This window comes from Nakaseomyces glabratus, chromosome M (assembly GCF_010111755.1).
Source record: "Nakaseomyces glabratus chromosome M, complete sequence".
Classification (NCBI taxonomy): domain Eukaryota; kingdom Fungi; phylum Ascomycota; class Saccharomycetes; order Saccharomycetales; family Saccharomycetaceae; genus Nakaseomyces; species Nakaseomyces glabratus.
Window position 1 is genome coordinate 1,096,160 of NC_088963.1, and position 19,950 is coordinate 1,116,109.

Consider the following 19,950-nt stretch of genomic DNA (forward strand, 5'->3'; position numbering starts at 1 on the left):
ACTCTAACGGCAACATTAAAGGAGAAGGGGGGGCCAGAAAACCCCTTCCCATCCTATTTGCGGGTCCCTTTGAAGGGACAAACCCGAGACGACGGACGAGGGCGATTAAAACGGGAAAAGATAAATTTAAGATCCTTGTTTTCATGGATAAAAGTTGTTCTTGTTGTCCAGAAGAGTGTACGAATTGCTTATAAAGCTAGTGAACTGATAGGAATTCGAAGGAATAGAGGTCAGAATTGAGTTCAGCGGTGTTGATTTCCACATAGCAATTTAATAAGACGGGGCATACAAGAGCTCAGAGATAGAAAGAGAAGAAAAATAGGGATTTCAATAAAGTCTACCGGATTAGACAAAGAAAGTTCACCAATTATAAAAGGATAAGTATAGCGTTCAAAGATGACTACTACTGTTCCGAAAGTGTTTGCATTCCATGAGTTTGCAGGTGTTGCAGAGGCTGTTGCGGACCATGTAGTGCATGCGCAGGAGAGTGCGCTGGCAGAGAAGCCAAAGGAGCGGAAGCATTCATTGACTAACCTAAGCGGTACTGTTGAGTCTCTTGAGATGAGTCGGGCCACATCTGTGAAGTCTGTATCATCAACGAGGGAAAACAGCTCTGGTAAGAAGAACGGTGCTCCAAAGAAGGAGAGACGGTTTAAGATTGCGCTATCTGGTGGTTCTCTTATCCAGGTGTTGCACGAGGGTTTGCTCAAGAGAACAGATGTTAAGTGGGGCAAATGGGATATCTATTTTGCTGATGAAAGATTAGTTCCATTCTCCTCACAGGAGAGCAATTATGGTCAAGCAAAGAGAAAGATTCTTGATCAGATTGATACAGAGAAATATGGTACACCAAATGTTTTCCACATTGATGAATCACTGATTGATGACCCACAGGAGTGTGCAGACAACTATGAAAAGATTTTGATTAAAGGATTTGCCGGGAGAGACTCAGTTAAACTTCCGATGTTTGACCTTTTCCTATTGGGTTGTGCCCCAGATGGCCACATTGCATCATTGTTCCCAAACTTTCAAGAAAACTTACGTGAGAAACTGGCATGGGTTGTTCCAGTTGAAAATGCTCCAAGCGGCCCATCTAACAGAATATCTTTGACTATTCCAGTAATTTGCCACTCGCATAGAGTTACGTTCGTGGTTGAAGGTGCAACTAAAGCCCCAGTGATAAAAACAATTATGGAAAGACCAGAAAAGGGATTACCTAGTAGTATTGTTAATGAAGGTGCAGCAGGTCGTGTGTCTTGGTTTGTTGATGATGACGCTTTGACAGATGTCTTTGTAACAAAGAAAAAGTATAAGTTCCATGATGCTGAAGGATTAGGAACTGAGAACAATAACGACAACGAACAATAGTGTTGCTAATATACGATAAAAAAAATCATGAGAATAATTCGAAACTATTAATGATTGCTTGAATGTTTTACTACACTTTACTGTTCTCAACCCTTACCACAATATCCTAGATGATAGAAAAACAAACTCAGTCCAAGTTAGTATTCCTGCTTGCATATCAGCTGTATCCCTAAATTCATCTCACTAATTTTCCTTAATGCATTATTTTTGTTCTCGTATCAATTATATCTATTAGGTAAACTCAAGGTACACTGGTTACTAGGAAATTGTTTGCATTTTTTTGTTGAGAAATCAATGTTATTGAGGAAGAATCAAAAAGCAAAGCCTGCTTGTCATGGTAATTCCATTTACGATTATAGCAATTGGATGAAGGATACAAAACAGAAAACTCCTTAGTAATTTATAAAATTCAACTATCATGAATGTACTTTATATAAACTTTTAAAAAAATTCGAAAACGATTGTAAATGTCTTTGTCGACATGATTTTGTAATAGTGCTCAAAAAAAAATGCAATGACGCTACTGATAGCTCGAAATGTTTCTTTGTCTATAAATATGTATGAGAAGCAGGCATATCGTTGAGTCGACCAGAGTCACTAGTAGTGCTGTTTGTTTGAATGTTCGTTAATGGGTTGTTATGCTGTGGACTACTTTGTTTTAAGCTGTTGGATGCCCGTTCAAATAAAAACTTTCCATCCTGTAACGAATACTGATAGTCCTCATCTAACGGAGACCTCTCAGCCGTGGCCATTGAAATTGGGCTTATCCTTGGCTGGCCAGTTATAGTCCCGCTACCATTGTTATTCGGCACCATTCTATGTCTGCTTTCAATATCTTGTTCTGTGCTAGGGATTTCTCCGATTGGTTCATAAAGCATTAATCCAAAGAATTGGTAATAGTATTCTTCACCTAAAACTTTTAGCAAAATTTTTTGCTTAATGTCAAACTTATAACTTAGAGGTATGATAGTCATGAAGAGTAATGGCAAAAACTTATTAAGGAAATTTACCATTGGGATAACAGTCAAATTTTGATACAAAACTTTTTCAAATATTGAAGATACTGGTGTTTTCTCGCTGTTATTGGAATGCTTGGGAATTAGTGCAATTAAGTTAAAGCACAATGGAAATAATAGACGACTTGAATATAAGGAATAATAAAGGGCATTGGAAGGGCTACTTTGGCCGTTAGGGATCAAGTGGAAATCGAGGAATTTGAATTTGCTCATAGCGTACAATGATGCTAGAGTATTGTATGAAATAATTGCAAGCTGTAGGAAAAAATTGTAGAGTTTTTGATCCACAAATACCCAACCATGAAACCATTTTGTAGGCGTTAGTTCCAAAAAGTATACTAGGAGTGATAGCAACGTAGTAAATATACCGCATATCAAAGATAAAGCACGGACCACCATTTTGCCCTTGCTGTTATTCAATGTAGCATCCTGTAAAACTGCCAGTTTATGAATAATTTCATCTGATTTAACTTTGTCGTACATGAAATTGTAATAGTTATTGATGAAGTCATTATAGTTCTTGTTCAGTTTCTCCAATGTTGTAATAGAAGATGATGCGTGATTTCCAGAGTTACTAATTTGCACCAATGGTGAGGTCAGTAAGGAGCTAGACTTTAGTTCTTCTAATTTGTACTCGATTTCAGATTTACAATCTCTCAGAAGATCATTAAAGATAATGTCACCATTTTCTTGTTCTCTGGTGCTTAAAATCAGCATTGCACTCTCATTTAGATTCAGTTGTGATTCGTTCATATCCTCGTTTATCTTACTCAGGTTCACAAATAGAGTGTTCATATTCTTGTCTGAGCTGGCTAACTCCAGTGAGTCTCTAAGAATATCTCTAGGCAGTATTATTAGACCTGTAGAAAGTAAAATAAGTGTATAACTTAGTGAGTAAAGGTGTGACAGCGCCATTAGTAAGGATTTCACCTCTCTTAGACCATGACCTGTGCTTAAGATCAAGTAGAAAAGTCCCAGTGCCAAAGCAATGAGACAGATCAGATAGAACTTCAAGTTCAGCTTAATGGACTTGCTTATTTTCGTGGTAATTTCATTGGCAGGTATTTCATACTTCAATGATACATATGAGATTAGAATTGGGATCACTAGCCAGCACACCGCGAACTGCAGCCAGTAAATAGAAAGCCATATGACTTTGAACAGCAAGGAATTGGGGTGTCCAGCAGCAGTGTCGTGCAGGTCCAGTGGTAAAAGTAGTGCAGTCACCAATAACAGCAGAAGATTACTCACCAATACCACTATAGTGAATGGGTAGCTCTTGTATATCCTAAAATTGAAGTATCGGTTAACAACGACCAGCGAGACTACCGACGTGATCGCCAGGCCACACACCGTGTAGACGGCAGAAAGCATGTAGGGCAGTTTACGTTTATTATATTATATCTAATAGTATTGTTACAATAGAAGCTATGTATCAGTGGCTTTAATGATTTCAATGTCAAAGGCCATACTGCGTATAAGCACAAATCACCTCAGGTTGATTTCCCAGGTGATGCGATAGTGTCCATTGTAGTGATAAATTTGGTGGGATGTGGGAAGATTGTCCTCTTGACAGGTGATTTGTCCTTGTGATGTGCAACGTTGTCCTTTGTGATTCCAGTTTTCTGATAAAACCTTGTCAATAAGTTAATCATCCCTTTGATGGGTAAGTAGGGAGAAAAGATCGGGGGTGAAAGGGAGCTGGGAAGTGAGCATTTGTTTAGCAATGGGATGATTTTGCGATTTGAACTGGGCTTATTGTTACTATCACCATTTCGAGAACTCGGGATTGGGGCTCCTTATTCTTTTAAAAGGGGGTGGACTTAAGATTCCTTTATCCCCCCCACATTCAAAACCTATTTCTCGATTTATTTCATGTGAAGCACCATATAACTTATGTAAGGGGGATGCTGTAAGCCAGTTCTTGCCAGCAAAATAGAGGCTTGCTTCTAATGATTTACCAAGCAACAAAGGGGGGGATATGTAATAGTCAGGGGGATTTCATTATCACGATTGATACACAAGGGGGGAGATAGGTTAAAGTAGTCTCGAAGGGGGGGCAACCCGTATCTTGATTGCCCATAATCTTGGAAAATGTATATAAAGGCCAGGCAGCTATTGCTAAAAGTATGGTCGATAAAAGGTTCTTATTATCTTGCAACTATAAATTTGTTGATTAACATACAGAAACATACACATATACACATAATAAAACATGCCAAGCAAAATTACATTTGAAAGTCTAACTGCATTGGGCCAAGACACTCTAGGTACTCTAACATTTGATGAGAAGCATCATTTGATTGACACTTCTGGTATCGGTGAGAAGATCAACAAGTCCTTTGTCGCCGACGCTGTCAGAAAATCCAATGACGAATTGGGTAAGTTGGGTTACCAAGTCTACGAGGACAGCAAGGTTGTCGGCCATGCTTTCAAGGATGGTGCCGGTAAGACTACCGTTTACTTCCACGACAAGAAGGACGAGAAGAAATAATTCTACCTCAATAAAATTTATTAATAAGCCTGTGTTTATAATTTTTTTCTAATTATTCCTGTTTTCTAATATTAAAAATATTAATAAATTATTTAATACAATTATTATAATGTCTACGTTAGTCCAACAACTATAAATGATATTTTTTGTTTAAATTCTGTCTTCATTTAATTTGTCAGACTGTAATGAAATAATATCAATCTTTTACGCATAGTTTATTCATCAAGAATTAAGATCGACGCCATTTTCAAAAATGAAAAAAAAAAGAAGAACTCCTCATAGGGGGCTCGAACCCCTGACATTTCGGTTGTCCTCGTTGACGTAAAAGCCGAACGCTCTACCAACTGAGCTAACAAGGATGAGTTCTCCTGATTACTTTGACAGCATTTTGGTGCCTACCAGCAATTCATTGGTGTTTCATTTGTGAGAATAGATCAATTGGATTGGTATTGTTCATTTGTTACTTGCTGCTACCGAAAGGTAAGTGGTAAGATAGGGTATATTATAGGCTGTAGTACATATATAGCTTCTCTCTGCATGGTTTTGACAGCGGTAGTGGATCGTATTATACATCGTGTCGGTTCACATTAAAAATCTAGGTAAATTTTTGTGTCATTGTCAAAATTTGTATACTCGATTGGTATTTAAACAGTCGTTAGGGCTAGAATTTGATTTGTATTCAAGTAATTTATCTGATGTATAATTCATATTTTGGTGCCTAATTTGTTTCAATGTGTTTATGAGTTTGGCAAACTTGTATATGTGCAGTGTGGCGTGTGCGATTAACCTAAATATTAATTTCACAATGGACTCCAAAATAATAAAAAATTACCTTTTACCTAAAGCAATATACAAGCCTGGAAACAAGATCGGTGCAACAATATTCAATGATAATAGAACAATTAACAATAAGCTTCCTTTGAGTCTCGAGAAAAATGCAAACTCTCTGAATATAATGGATAATACTAACGTCTTAAAATCAGTATTGAAAAATTATAAATGCAATAAATCACTGCCTTACTCTAGCTTAATTGACAAAGAAAATATTAGCAATGAGAGCAGTCAGATTCATATAGCTAAGGAAAATTCAGAGGTCGACTTGTGTAACACTACGCTCGATAATGCTTATGAATATTTATTGAAATTAGATGAAGATACATATCTGCCAGACACTATTCTTAATGAATACAGCAGTTTAAGACAAACAAGAGACTTATTATTAAATTGGGTAATTAAAATCCATCAAAATCTGAAGCTAGAAAATGAAACGCTGTATATGACCATTGACTTAATTGACAAATTCTTGATAAAGAAGAAATTGCCCATCGAGAAATTCCAATTGCTTGGTTTGACATGTTTATATATAGCTTCAAAATATGAAGAAGTACTACCACCAAGCATATTCCAGTTTGCACTTGAATCCAATGGTATTTTCGATTCTGAAGAAATAAAGGAGTCTGAATTTAACATCTTAGAAACATTAAACTTTAAAATAGGTTATCCAAGCCCCATAGTTTTACTCGACAGACAGTTGGATGGCTACTTAAACTATAATGAAATGAAATTCATGTCACTTTATCTACTAGAGATAACGTTTGTGGATTTTAGGTTCCTGAGCTATCGAATGAGTATGAGAACAAAAGCAGCTGCTTTGATAACTTTGAAAATGTATAATCATTCCATTAAAGATTTGAAGACTCGGTTTCAAAAAGAGGGACTGATGCAAACGATTGAAAAAATATGCAGATATATTTTACAATATTTGCTTGAGCCAACTATTCATACTGAGCTTCAAAGAAAGTACTCACAATTAGCTTCTTATAATGTAGCAGATAGAGCAACAAAATATGTGAAGTGTTTAATTAAAAAGTATGCTTAATGCCAACAACAATATCTATACTTGTTACCAACTCCCATAAACCGCCATGACTTCTACTTTAAGGACTGAAATATGATGTATGGCTAATATATGATTTAATGCAGGATTGAGAATTATATTATTATTTATGAAGTAAAGAACAAATGCAAAAGTACGAGTTTATGCGAAGGAAGAAATGTCTAAATGTAATTCAGACACCAGTCCTGAACTCTGAAGAACATACCATGGTATGTGTTGGCCTTGTATTTGGCAAGTAAAGACTTTGTGGAGTTAGATGGCTGTTTAAATTCATCAATTAACACATTAAGGCTGTCGTTAAATTTGGGGTCATTATTTGGATTTATACCACCACTATATTCAGTATGTGTCGCTGACCAGGTTGTTAAAATACCCTCATTGTGGTTGCTGCTTTCATCGTTACAGATGCGCTTTGATAAATAAATTGCCATAGCGCTGAGAAATGAAGGCTTGTAGTTAACAAAATAATGTGTGCACATAATAAACTCAAGTACAAACTTGGCGATATCCCTTAGTTCATAATTGTAGTCATCAATCTGTGACAGTCTTCTCAAGAAATTTAGCGGGTTTGGCCAATTGATATTAAATCTCAAGGTTTCAAGAATATTGAATTCGGCCTCTCTGATATCCTCCACAGTGGCAGCACCATCAGTAATATATGCGAAATTAGCTATCTTTGGTAACTTAACCTCTTCATATTTACATGCAATGAATAATGACGTTACAGCTACCAATTGCAGCTTTGATACGGATACTTTTGTAGAAGATAAGACTCTATCGAGAATGTTAATGGCTAAAAGTAATGTTTCCGGTAAACATTTGAAATTCCTATGCACATCTACCAGCCAATCCACTAGAATGGCTCTCATATTAGCACGAATGTGGTACTCAGACTTTTCATCCAACAAATAGTTATGCGAAGGAATTGTATCTTCTTCTGATTTGAACAAGTTTTTGAATATATCAGTAGAGTACTCAGGAACAGTTGCTACATCTCTTATAGCCACTTGATCCACAACTTTCACTTTTTTTGCAGGGGTTTCCTCACCATCATATACCTCCAGTTTTCTCTTACTAGAACTTATGGTGACAGGCTGTGACAGTACGTTGCTGGCTCTGACTTCCGCCAATGGAACTCTTTCTACCCTTTTATCCATATCCATCCGAGTATCTTCACACTAACCCTTAGCTTTCTGCTCTCTATTTTAATAGTCTCAGAATCTCAAATATAAAGCCACTCTATACCAAATCTTTAACTATAATTAATGAATTGTATAATATATAGTATATAATATATATGGTGTAAATGTAAACCAATAGACGGTTTATCTGAATTTGGTGCTCATGCCCATCGCACATAAGAAAATAATTTGGTGTGACATCCAAATTTAGGGCTTTATTTTTTCTTAAGGCAAGACTCGACTATTGCTTGCAAGACGCGGGCGTCTTTCGAATTATACGGTCCCCTTTCGATCACCACTCCAAACAATACAAGCTCATCGCCAAAAAGTCTTTCAACGGGACCCAGCAACGTTAACTCGATACGTGTATACCCTAACTAGGGCATGCACATATTCTCGACCAGAAAGCCCTTGAAGACAATTATATGACGTAATCCCCACAGGAAACCAGTTTGGAAGTATATTTTTGGTGGTGTTTTAACTCAGAAACATGCGCAGCGACCAGCTCACAAGAACTTTATTGCAATTTACGCCTTTCGAATGTTCTGTGCATATTTCGCGAAAATGCATTTTGGTGGATACCGAGGGGCACAGACCATACCGTAGCAATTGCTGCTTGCAAGATAGATGAAATTGCTGGTCAAGATCTTGTGAATGGTTCCTGCGGTGTTTGTTAGGTGGCATTCAACCTTTTGGTATTTCGAGTTCTCGAGAATAAATTTGGTGCAGTATGTTCTGAGACAAGGTGGATGGTGGGTGGTCGAAGGAATGGGACACCAAACCAGCTAGGCTGGCCTTACTGGGTTAGGGTTTGTTCGAAACTGGACCACAGCATGGAGGAAAAACCCTAATGATTTGTGGTTTCATTCTGCTTGGACGTCAACTAAAATGGTATATTGGCAATATTGTTTGTTTGATTATTCTATAGAGCTGTGGTTATAAGTGGTGAGGTGAGTCGGGCTTTGGAAATGGGTAAGTGCACTCGTCAGCGTCCGACTTACCAAGTATTTTAGGGCGTCTGATGGAGCGTGGAGGTGCTTTTGCTACTTTTGCGGGTTCGGCTGCGGCGTTTGGGATCGTCTGAGTCACCAGGATGTTGTATCTTTCCTTGAAATAGTTTGTGAGTGCTTTGTTGAAGGCTTGCTCAACGTCCATAAAACAACTTTCCATCTCCGCTTCTGTCTGCTGTGCTGTGGCGTTACGAGCGGCAAAGTATGATTTATCAATGAACTTTCGGTACTCATGGTCATATTTGTTCGCGGCTCGGAGGTCTAGCTCATCACTCAGCAATGTCCTTTTTGCCGAGTCAATTGCCTCCTTTTGTCTCTTTCTTTTGGCCTTGAATTTTGATTTCAAGTTCTTGAAAGGCTGAAATTTAAAGCCGCTAGCCCTTTCTTTGGTCTTTATATCGTCAATTTCCTGCTGTAAAAAAATTGTATCAACCTTAGTGACTTTACCACCTTCCATGGGGCCAATTATCTTGGCTACATCGTCTTCAATCGACGAAGTAGTCTGAGACCCTTGACTATCCACCCTGAATGAGGGCTGCGTCAGGGCAGTGCCAGCACTATCTCTTGCTTGATTAGTGTCCATGACTGAAATACTTTTCTTGTGTTAATACGTGCCATAGCTGTGTAATACAGCCATGTGTGATTGATAATGCCTCTATTCACATCAATTATATATGCAAACCATGTAACACAAAGAACCTCTTGTAAAATAATAGTTTCAAGTCCAGTAAGCGACAAGCTAGCGCATCTTTTGACATCGTTATACCAGTGTTTCAAGTACTCTGAAGAGTTTCAGCCTTGTATCACAATCACGGGCAACTTATAACAAATTTTTGTATTATATTATTAGTATTTTGTATTTGCTTTCCTTTCAGAAATTATAGAATAGATAAAGTACATAATGGCTCATTCATATGAGCCAGGTCATAGTATCAATGCCAGAATGCATGTTGTATATGTAGAGGTTCCTGTAACATTCATTTCTTCACATCCTCAAACAATGACATATCTGATTGGAATGTGGATCAATTTGATTGCGTAACCAATAACACCAACAGCAACAAAACCAATACCAACAGCCTTGACAATCTTAGTGTACTCCTTCAAGTCTGGCTTCTTACACTTGGACAAGAATTGACTTCCTTCCTTGACAAACTCCATTGGAGCGTCCAAGATTTGCTCCTTGTTCTCACCTTTTTCGTTCTTAGCCATTATGTTCTTATCAGTTGCTGTCGTACTTACTTGTGCAAAGTTAGAAAGCCTGCATAGCAGTTGAACATGCTTCTTTATATAGTACTAGGAAGTAAATCCTTTTCTATTGCCTTCTGTTGCTGCTGCCCCCAGTTTGACAGCACATCGTTGTCAGAAAATCCGAGTGTGCTGGCATCGTTTTCAGTGATGACAATAACGTTCTGTGTTCAATAATATAGTACTAATACGCTTTCTATTCTATGATACAGTTTTTATATATGATCTATGCAGAGGTTTTATATATGTATTTTTTTTTTATGTGAGCGATGGTGATAGCCATTTTTTTTTCTAAAATCCTTTCCATTCTTCTTCAGATTGGGCCTCTTTCTCCTCTTCGGTTTGTTTCTTTTCGACAATGCCCCATTGTGCGAGTCTCTTGTCGGTGAGCACTTCCTTCTTTATCTTGTCTCTTAGGATTTTGCTGTTATCGTAGTTCTTCAGCAAGTTGCGCAGTATATCTAGCACTTGGTCCAATGGCGAGCCAGAGACAAACTCCTTCATTATTTCCAGCTTCTTGTCCTCCTCAAGCTCTTCTTCCTCGTCTTCCAACGCCAGACGCTCCCATTCATCCAACATGATATCCATCACATGGATTGGTATACCGTTGTACACCTTAGGGTCACCACTTAACGGGATGGCGCCCAGAACTCGCTCCAGATACTTGGCAACAAGCGGCGCATGCCATTGCCTCATCTGCAGGTACTTGAACTGGTTAAACAGCGCACGACGGATCAGCAGCAGGTACTTGTCCAGCCTGAACCTGTCGATCCCCAGCCACTCAAGACACATGATCCTCCAGAACGCCTTGCTGAACCGCACGAACGCCTTGTCATTGACAGTAAGCTCCTCCGCACCGCTATCGCGCTCGTCAAAGAACCGTACGTGCAGCGCACCAAGCGTAGAGGCCAACCGCTGCTGTGGACGAGGACGGTCACAGAACCACATCGCATAGTAAAGACCCTTCCATAGCTTATCAAACTGAACTTGCTTCGACTTCTTGAACTGCGCACTCACAATAAACTGCTCCAGCGTCTCCAACGCCTTCTCCCTAACAACCCTGTTGTTAGAAGCCAACTGCTTCACAAATTTAGAAGTTTCCATCTTGTACTCGTCCTTCTATAACAGCGTCTACAAACACTAGTAACTGCTTTGAAACTGGCTACTACTGTTATAAGCTCATCGATGCGATGAGCTCAGAAATAATTTTTCAGAAATTAAAAAAAAAAAGAGATTGAAAATTTTAATGGTCTAAAGCAAAAATACACAGAAACAGCCGTAGAAATAACGATGAAAAAGTTCAATATCCAAGGCAAACTGGGAATTTTGGTTTTAGCAGGCCAACAAAAAAAAGTATTCTTCCCCGCCAGGACTCGAACCTGGAATCTTCTGGTTCGTAGCCAGACGCCGTGACCATTGGGCCACGAGGAACAAGAATTCGTTGAATGTGGAAGTGGCGAAGTGTTGCTATACCGAGTAGTTGTTTTTCCTTCATTATAATTGCGGGTAAGTTTTGAAAAATTTTTCTAGTCGAAAACGCTAACTCTAAAATTTGCGATGAGCTTTAAAAAGTGAGCTCATCGCATGTAATGTATAAGGTGCGGAAAGTGGATGGAGAGTGGAGTGAGCTAGCGAGGTCTTGTTATAAAATATCCAATGGCTAAAGGGTTTTCGCTGAAGGATCAAGTTGCGTCCAAGATTGGGCAGCAGAAGAAGAAGCACGACAAGAAGCAGGAGAAGAACGGGAGCAAAGAGACCGATGAGGTGTTGAAGAGAGAAGCATTGGAGCTTGGTGCTAGTGAGAAGGATCTTGATCTGATCAAAGATGTTGATGTTGATGAGAATGATGATGAGGTGTTGATCCTGGATGCTGAAGACGGCGATGACGGTGAGCTAGGTTCCGAGTTGAAGAGTTTCATTGGGAAGCTGGGTTTGGATAAGCATGCTGTGCCAGATGCCAAGGAGGAAGTGGCTGAAGAAGCTCAGGAAAACGATGAAGATGACGACGAAGACGAAGAAAATGACGATGAAGAAGAGCTTAGTTCTGAATCAGAAGAGGAAGGACAAGACAGCGAGCCAGAAGAGCCAAAAGAAAAGAAAGACAGCGGATTCATCTCACAAACCACTATAATTTCATCTGATAAGTTAATTGTGCCTTATGATGTACCTTGGTATCAAGTACCATTGGACCCTCAACTGAAACAGAATGTTCTGGATAGTCAAAATGAAGAACCATTGACCAAAGAACAGATCACTACTTTATTCAACAGAGGTAAAGAGACCTTAGAGGCCGATAACCAGACCTACTATGACGAATTTACCAAGGATTCCTCTCAGAGAAAGTTTATGTCTCAAATTCTGTCAGATGGTACACTGAGCGATAAAATTTCAGCCCTAACTTTGCTGATACAGGATTCACCACTCCACAACATGAAGTCCCTAGATATGCTTCTATCTTTTTGCAGTAAAAAATCCAGGAATTCTGCTTTGCAGAGTTTGAATGCACTAAAGGATTTGCTCTTGAGCGGTTTACTACCTAACAGAAAATTAAGATACTTTAAAAACCAACCAGGTCTATCGATGATGTTGAACAAGCGGACTTTGGCTATCTTCTATTTTGAGGATTACCTAAAGAAGCTTTTCTTCAAAATTTTAGAGACATTAGAACTGCTGTCTCATGACCCTATCATTCACGTGAGAATGCAAGTTTTGACTCATATATTCGATTTCCTGATCAAACAGCCAGAACAGGAATTCAACTTATTAAGACTGGGTGTTAATAAATTAGGTGATATCGACTCAAAAGTCTCTTCGAAGTCTTCATATTTGCTACTGAAATTACAACAAGAGCACCCAAATATGAAATCTATTATTATTGATGCAATTGTTGACATAGCTCTTCGTCCAAACGCTGACTATCACGCTACCTACTACTCAACCATCACCCTAAATCAAACCATTCTAACAAGAACTGAAGATGAAATAGCCAACAAGCTAATCAAGACATACTTTACTTTGTTTGAGAAGTTCCTAATAAGTACTGAAAAGGACAATAAAGATGATGGTCCCGAAAAGACCAAGAAGAGTTATGAAAACAAGCGTAAGAAAAACTTCAAAAGAGGTAAAAAGGGTGGTAAGTCTGTTAAGGAAGACGTTACCGAATCAGAAGTCATTAAGGAAAAGAATTCCAAGCTTTTCAGTTCATTATTGACTGGTATAAACAGAGCGTTCCCATTTGCACAACTTTCGGCATCTGTTTACGAAACTCATTTGGAGACCCTATACAAGATCACCCACTCCTCGAACTTCAATACATCTGTCCAAGCTCTTGTCCTCATTAACCAAGTGACTGTTAAAGCCAAATTAAACAACGATAGATACTATAGAACCTTATATGAAAGTTTACTAGATCCAAGACTGGTTAACTCCTCAAAGCAAGGTATTTACCTGAACTTGCTTTATAAATCGTTGAAACAAGATGCAAGTAATATTTCAAGAGTAGAAGCTTTTGTAAAGAGAATTTTACAAGTATCCTCTCACTGGGTTAACATCGGTACTATTGTGGGTTTCTTTTTCCTACTGATCCAATTGGTCCAAATCGTTCCTCACATTCAGAACCTTTTGACCAATACACCAGTCGATCAAGAATATCAAGCCGATGAAGCTGATGAGGATAGCTCAGAGAAGGCTCATGTTCGTCAATATGATTCACGTAAGAGAGATCCAAAGTTTGCGAATGCAGATGTATCTTCTCTATGGGAAATAGCAAACTTCACAGATCATTACCATCCTACTGTCAAAGCATACGCAGAGGCTTTTGTAAATGGTAAGTACAAAGAAGTTTCGAAACCAGACTTAGGTCTATACACCCTTACACATTTCTTGGATAGATTTGTCTATAGAAATGCTAAACAAAAACCACTTTCTAGAGGTTCATCCATTATGCAACCTTTATTTGGTGGTGCACAAACACGCGAATCTTTGTTGGTTAAAGCATCTGATATGGTACGTAATATCGGCCCTGTCAATACCAAAAACTGGATTGATAGCAAGGTAGAGGAGATTAAGCCAGAAGACCGTTTCTTCTACCAATATTTCACTTCAAAGAAGACTGCGATCAAGTCTGATAAGAAGGAAGCTCAACCTAAAGAAGAAGATGAAGAGATGGATGAGGATGAGATCTGGAATGCTTTGGTCAAGTCCAGACCAGATGTTGAAGATGATAGTGATGATAGCGTAGGTTTCAGCGATGAAGACTTCGGTGATATGAGTGATATGAGTGATGATGAAGATCAAGATGTTGCCCCATCAGATGATGACGACGAGGAAGACTCTGACTCAAATGATGTCAACATTGATGAAGATATTTTCTACAGCTTCAATGATGATGGAGAAGGTAAAGAACAAGAAGACGAAGATGAAAACGAGGACGACGATGAGGATGAAGACGAAGACGGTATTGATTCTGATACATTAAAGAGACTAAGAGAAGACGAGGTGTCCTCATCCGAAGAAGAAGAAGAAGATAACAAAAAGAATAAAAAGCAGAAGAAGAGCAAGAAAAAATCGCTTCCTGTCTTTGCAGCTGCAGAAGATTACGCTAAATACCTTGAATCAGACAGCGAATAAACTGGCTAATGCTAAAATTCTTAAATTTCCTAATAAATCCATTTTACAGTTAAATTGATCATAATGTGCATCGAAACATTTAAATAGGCATTGTATAGTAATTAATATAAGCACTCTATTAATATCACGATATAGTTGATGAGTGAAGAACTGCATTGATGACCATAACATTAAATTTAAATCACTTTGTATATATAGGGGTTAAGTACCGCCACACATGATGATCTTTTTGTCTTTTACTTTGTATTATAAAACTAGTATGCCATCAAAGTTAAATTTAAATGCATTAAATAACATAATAAATATTGCATATTTTAAAGCTCATTTAACCATTCTACTACTTTCTTCAAAAATCCTCTTGAATTTGGAATGAAGTGACCACCCTTGTGAGTCAAAAATGTGCGACTACTTGAATCACAAGAGTCATAGAGTGCCTGCACTTTCTCTGGTTCTGTGACTGTGTCCAATTCACCATGTACATGCAGAGTTTTGATAGAAATTGGATTTTTATACTGTTTTTGGTGCTCCTCACCTCTAAACCTAAACCCACTGAAGGCCATCAGAAATTTCAAAGGTGGTTGTTCCTCTTCTGTTAGATTCAGTAGTCCATTGAAATCAGTAACTAAGTATCCTGCCAAACCAGCACCTTGAGAAAACCCTACTATACCATCAAAGGGACCATTTTCGATGATGTAGTTATGTAAATAATTGATAGTGGTTTCTGGAATGTAGTAACCATCACCAGTTTCTTTATTTTGAAGCCAAGCTATAACCCCGCTCTGCGAAGAAACTTTGTCGTCGATCTCATCAAGTAGCCCATTTGGCAAGTCAGCTGGCGGGAAGCTGTTAGGAGCAGTAGGGTAGTAGAGCTCATAGTCCAGCTTTTCAAGTTCCGCTGCAAAACCTTTCGTCTTAGAGGCAAAATACTCTCCAGATTGGGCTAATCCATGTAACATCAGCACTTTCTTTGCCATTTTCACTTGAGTTCTTTATTATAGCTCACCAATTTGTTTATATTTTAAACCAATTATAAAAATTATATAATGAACGACATGAAGTCGATATACAATTAACCAGGAGTTATAAAATAAAGCAGAATTTAACACAATTCTTTAGAATTCGATGGTCAATATTGCTAAATATTGTGAAAAATCAGCTGCGATGAGATGACTTTTGAGTTTTTTTGCAAAATCAGGCAATTTGACAAAAAACTGAAAAATTCACATACTTAATAGCTTGCCATATCCGATTTATGGGTTTGATTTACATCATTATCAATAGTGTGAAGATCACAGTAGGCCTTAAGATTTTAGTACTAAAGTTGCTGGGAAGAGTCTCTATATTTTGCTGAAATTCCAGTGTTGATCCGATCAATAAGCGAGGAATAACGACGGTTTTTTTATTTAATATATGGGATACAATAGACCAAACTGACAAAATATCGAGTAGAGGCAGACAAAATATTTGATCCCTAATAGACATTGGAAAGGTTCTAAGTCCAGCTTATTATTTGACCACAGGATCATAAGAAATTATTTTGGTATCGTACATTTAATTTAGTGATGGATGATTGCCAGCATATTCAGTCAATTTTTGAGAATCCCAAGAATAGAGCAGCTTGGCTAAATGCATTAAGTACTACACAGAGTGTACTACGCCATTCTCCTATCAAGGCGAAGCTATTGCATGCTTTTCGATGCTCGACTTGCAAAGAGATATCCAATGGTTCGAACTTTTTATGTCTTCAATGTGGATTCTGCGGCTGCTGGAACGGCTCACATTTTGAACAACATAGCAAAGAGACAGGTCATTTATTTGGCATTAATGCACAAACCGAACTAGTATTTTGCTTTCAATGCATGGACTATGTTGGTGATTTTGATCTATTTAGAGATGCGGCATTGGCTAATAGATGGGACTATTACGAGGAATATACAAATGTGCCGACAGTTGATCAGATCGATGGTATGGCTGGTTTAGTTAACATGGGATCTACATGTTACATGAGCAGTATAATGCAATGCATTATCCATAACCCATATATGATACGATACTTCATGTGCCAGCAACATAGCAATAATTGTACCCTCAAAATGGCTAGCAATTGTACTAGCTGCGCTATTTCATCAATAATAGCTGATTTCTATGGCAATTCAGTTCAGAATGATTATAAGAGCAAGAAGAACAATAATAATAAACATGAAGGCTTCATTAATCTACTTACCTGTTCTTGGAAAGTTAACGAGAATCTGGCTGGGTACTCTCAACAAGATGCGCATGAATATTGGCAATTTATATTAAACCATATCCATCAAGATTACAAAAGTAGCATGCACTCGCATTCTGATGACAAACTATGCAACTGTGTGGTTCATTCATCATTCCAAGGATCATTGAAGAGTTCAATTGTTTGTCCAGAATGTAATAACGACTCGAAAACGACATTTGATCCTTTTATAGACCTTTCATTAGGGATTAAAGACAAACACACACTAACAGAGTGCTTAGATAATTTTCACAAGAAAGAACAACTTCATGATTACGACTTCTTTTGCAAGAAATGCCAAGCTCAACAGAATCCAATAAAACAGTTTACAATCAATAAACTTCCGCCAGTTTTAGTACTTCAGTTAAAACGGTTTGAGCATCTAATGAGTGGTGTAAATCAAAAATTAAATGACTATATCGAATTTCCCAAAATTTTAGATATGAAACCTTACCTAAAGGACAACCAGAACCCTGATGAAGATCCATCGATATTATATGAATTAATCGGGATAATTTCACATACTGGATCTGTAAATGAGGGTCACTACGTTGCTTTTTGTAAAATAGAAAATGGAGAATGGTTCAAATTCAATGATTCTATGGTTACAAAGATCCTGGAAAAAGATGTGCTAAAAGAACAAGCATATTTATTATTTTATATCGTAAAGCATATCAGTTAACGGCGTTGCCACGGTTCTTCAGCTCCACGCACAAAGCGATTTCTCAATATACTTGATGAACAATCTTATAAATCATCATAATGACTTTTCAATTAAACATTATAGCATTGTCTAATTACGTATGCATAGTAATTCCAAAGAATCTAGTTATATAAACTTATTTCCTCTTTTTCGCTAACAGACTACCAAGAATATCTGTTTTTGGTGTTCGGGCAGATTTCCTTGTTGTAGCTGATCTTTTACTAGATTTGGCCGATCCCTTCGGACTTTTAGTAGGTTTTGTGCTCCTAACTCTCCTCCTTTCGCGATAGTTGTCCTCATCAGAGCTAATCTCTATCAGGTCTTCATCATATCCTTTTAAATCAGCGTCATGGTCAGATTCTAACTCATCCTCAGAAACAATAATTTCGCTGCTCAAATTCTTTTTTTGTCGAGTAGAAGGTCTAGAGTTCCTTGATGACTTTGCTGGCAATTTATTTATGCCATTATCATATCCATTAAGAAGAAGATCAGCAGCCTCATCTTTGTTTATATCTAAGGAAGAGCTCTGATCACTTGTATTTGCTCTTTTTACGCTTTTAATAAACTTCTTTATCTCTTCCGGATCATCACCATGAATAAAATCCTTATTATTATATAAAATATCAACTTCATGATGAATTTCTTTTTCTATAAATTGCTTCAGTGCCAACTTTTCATCCTTATCAACAAATTTCTTCATGGCTTCATTCATACCATTTTCTGGAAGTAGAGATAAATTCATCTTCTTCAGTAAATCTGCTATTAGGTCATCTACCTGTAATTCCGATCCATCATTAAATGGCAATTCGTTGTCTATATCCATAGTTGTCACACCATCTTTACGGGTTTTGGCTATAGGCTTCCTCTTTGCTCTGAAAAACTGTACAATATTATTGGTATTTGCTATTTTCCCAACAAATCTGTTGCTAAACCTTCTTGGATTTTCAACTTGATATATAATTTCTGGATTTTCATCGGGACCACTATAGTCAACTCTTAGTCTTATTAATGGAAGTGGGAAGCTTCCCATTGATTCAATTTCATCCATTGGTATATTAGGAAATAGTTTCTCCTTAGTTTCGCGGTTAGCTTCATCCAACATTTCTTCTATAATATCAACAAGATACTTTGATATTGCCTCCTTATCATGCGGTCTCAATGTTGGTTCGTCTTTCAAATGAATTGTCTTCATCTTAAATGTCCTTACAGTATCCAATTTTAATGGAATCAGTTTGGGTTTCGTCTCATGTCGAAGTTCAACTATAAATACATGTTTTTCCTTGCATTCAGCTTCACATAAAGATGTAGCAACTGATGATCCTGGTTGCAACACATCAAAATCCTTTGAAGGGTTATGCATGAAATTTGGTATGCATTCATGCTCATGCCCCCATATAATTAAATTCAAAAAATCTGGTAGGAATTGTTCCGGTAGAAACGCAGTATTAGTATGTCCTGTATGGTTTTGATGCACACATAATATATTAAACCACTCATTTTCACTAACCGTTGGTACTTCAAATGTAACTCCCCCATCTTTGAATGTCCTAAATAGTCTCTCTTCCCTGACAGAAGCCAAACCATACAATGCCAGCTTAGTTTTACCTTTCTGAAATAATAATGGTGCAATATTAATCTTGTCAGCTTCTAAAACTTTACCAAAATGGTTCACCAAACCAGTCGCATGCAATACATCCATCGGACAGAGTAAGGAATCACCTGTAGCATCATCATGGTTACCAGATATTGCAAACATGGGTATAGATATGTTGAAATTAGGGTCCTCATAATTGACATCTGTGAACTCATCATAATTGAATACTTTAGATGGATCACTGAGTAACTCCAACTCACAAGGCTTGTCTCCCATGCATGCCAATCTTAGTGTCTTGAGAACCTGGTAAAGAGATTTCTTGGAAGGTTTATTCACATGAAACAAGTCACCAGATTGCAAAACCATATCAGCGTTGTTTTCCTTAGCTAGCATCATAATTTCATGGAAAGTACGCCAGGAATCATCTCCTGTGATGGGATCATTCTCATTGTAGCCAACATGGTTATCCGTGGTGATCAGTATACGTATAGTATCCTCATCTGGCAACTCCATTTGTCGTTGTATGCTGTTTGTTGCCACTTGT

At 37.8% G+C, this 19,950-nt stretch overlaps 12 protein-coding genes and 2 non-coding genes across 14 annotated transcripts; 5 read left to right on the forward strand and 9 right to left on the reverse strand.

Moving 5' to 3' along the window:
* Nucleotides 1–396: 396 nt before the first annotated feature.
* Nucleotides 397–1,368, forward strand: SOL1 (Sol1p; the record flags this gene model as incomplete). Its single annotated transcript, XM_449819.1, has 1 exon — nucleotides 397–1,368. The coding sequence occupies one exon, from the start codon at nucleotides 397–399 to the stop codon at nucleotides 1,366–1,368; it is 972 nt and encodes a 323-aa protein (XP_449819.1).
* Nucleotides 1,369–1,916: 548 nt separating this feature from the next.
* On the reverse strand, nucleotides 1,917–3,758 carry GVI51_M10879 (uncharacterized protein; the record flags this gene model as incomplete). The annotated part of the gene is made up of 1 exon (XM_449820.1): nucleotides 1,917–3,758. One exon carries the CDS (start codon nucleotides 3,756–3,758, stop codon nucleotides 1,917–1,919), a length of 1,842 nt encoding a protein of 613 aa, XP_449820.1.
* Nucleotides 3,759–4,599: 841 nt separating this feature from the next.
* Nucleotides 4,600–4,878, forward strand: EGO4 (Ego4p; the record flags this gene model as incomplete). The annotated part of the gene is made up of 1 exon (XM_002999560.1): nucleotides 4,600–4,878. One exon carries the CDS (start codon nucleotides 4,600–4,602, stop codon nucleotides 4,876–4,878), a length of 279 nt encoding a protein of 92 aa, XP_002999606.1.
* A 272-nt stretch (nucleotides 4,879–5,150) lies between these two features.
* tK(UUU)3 lies at nucleotides 5,151–5,237 on the reverse strand. The gene is given in 2 exon segments: nucleotides 5,151–5,186; nucleotides 5,201–5,237. It is a non-coding gene; the product is annotated as a tRNA-Lys (tRNA).
* Nucleotides 5,238–5,617: 380 nt separating this feature from the next.
* Nucleotides 5,618–6,757, forward strand: GVI51_M10945 (uncharacterized protein; the record flags this gene model as incomplete). Its single annotated transcript, XM_449821.1, has 1 exon — nucleotides 5,618–6,757. The coding sequence occupies one exon, from the start codon at nucleotides 5,618–5,620 to the stop codon at nucleotides 6,755–6,757; it is 1,140 nt and encodes a 379-aa protein (XP_449821.1).
* Nucleotides 6,758–6,936: 179 nt separating this feature from the next.
* Nucleotides 6,937–7,938, reverse strand: GVI51_M10967 (uncharacterized protein; the record flags this gene model as incomplete). Its single annotated transcript, XM_449822.1, has 1 exon — nucleotides 6,937–7,938. One exon carries the CDS (start codon nucleotides 7,936–7,938, stop codon nucleotides 6,937–6,939), a length of 1,002 nt encoding a protein of 333 aa, XP_449822.1.
* A 954-nt stretch (nucleotides 7,939–8,892) lies between these two features.
* GVI51_M10989 (uncharacterized protein) lies at nucleotides 8,893–9,549 on the reverse strand (the record flags this gene model as incomplete). Its single annotated transcript, XM_449823.1, has 1 exon — nucleotides 8,893–9,549. One exon carries the CDS (start codon nucleotides 9,547–9,549, stop codon nucleotides 8,893–8,895), a length of 657 nt encoding a protein of 218 aa, XP_449823.1.
* A 410-nt stretch (nucleotides 9,550–9,959) lies between these two features.
* SSS1 (translocon subunit SSS1) lies at nucleotides 9,960–10,178 on the reverse strand (the record flags this gene model as incomplete). The annotated part of the gene is made up of 1 exon (XM_002999561.1): nucleotides 9,960–10,178. The coding sequence occupies one exon, from the start codon at nucleotides 10,176–10,178 to the stop codon at nucleotides 9,960–9,962; it is 219 nt and encodes a 72-aa protein (XP_002999607.1).
* A 327-nt stretch (nucleotides 10,179–10,505) lies between these two features.
* RRP1 (Rrp1p) lies at nucleotides 10,506–11,318 on the reverse strand (the record flags this gene model as incomplete). The annotated part of the gene is made up of 1 exon (XM_449824.1): nucleotides 10,506–11,318. The coding sequence occupies one exon, from the start codon at nucleotides 11,316–11,318 to the stop codon at nucleotides 10,506–10,508; it is 813 nt and encodes a 270-aa protein (XP_449824.1).
* A 254-nt stretch (nucleotides 11,319–11,572) lies between these two features.
* tR(ACG)4 lies at nucleotides 11,573–11,645 on the reverse strand. The gene has a single exon. It is a non-coding gene; the product is annotated as a tRNA-Arg (tRNA).
* A 225-nt stretch (nucleotides 11,646–11,870) lies between these two features.
* MAK21 (RNA-binding ribosome biosynthesis protein MAK21) lies at nucleotides 11,871–14,843 on the forward strand (the record flags this gene model as incomplete). The annotated part of the gene is made up of 1 exon (XM_449825.1): nucleotides 11,871–14,843. The coding sequence occupies one exon, from the start codon at nucleotides 11,871–11,873 to the stop codon at nucleotides 14,841–14,843; it is 2,973 nt and encodes a 990-aa protein (XP_449825.1).
* Nucleotides 14,844–15,157: 314 nt separating this feature from the next.
* FSH2 (putative serine hydrolase) lies at nucleotides 15,158–15,817 on the reverse strand (the record flags this gene model as incomplete). Its single annotated transcript, XM_449826.1, has 1 exon — nucleotides 15,158–15,817. One exon carries the CDS (start codon nucleotides 15,815–15,817, stop codon nucleotides 15,158–15,160), a length of 660 nt encoding a protein of 219 aa, XP_449826.1.
* Nucleotides 15,818–16,405: 588 nt separating this feature from the next.
* UBP8 (ubiquitin-specific protease UBP8) lies at nucleotides 16,406–17,791 on the forward strand (the record flags this gene model as incomplete). The annotated part of the gene is made up of 1 exon (XM_449827.1): nucleotides 16,406–17,791. One exon carries the CDS (start codon nucleotides 16,406–16,408, stop codon nucleotides 17,789–17,791), a length of 1,386 nt encoding a protein of 461 aa, XP_449827.1.
* A 157-nt stretch (nucleotides 17,792–17,948) lies between these two features.
* On the reverse strand, nucleotides 17,949–19,919 carry MRE11 (MRX complex nuclease subunit; the record flags this gene model as incomplete). Its single annotated transcript, XM_449828.1, has 1 exon — nucleotides 17,949–19,919. The coding sequence occupies one exon, from the start codon at nucleotides 19,917–19,919 to the stop codon at nucleotides 17,949–17,951; it is 1,971 nt and encodes a 656-aa protein (XP_449828.1).
* Between the last annotated feature and the right edge of the window lie 31 nt (nucleotides 19,920–19,950).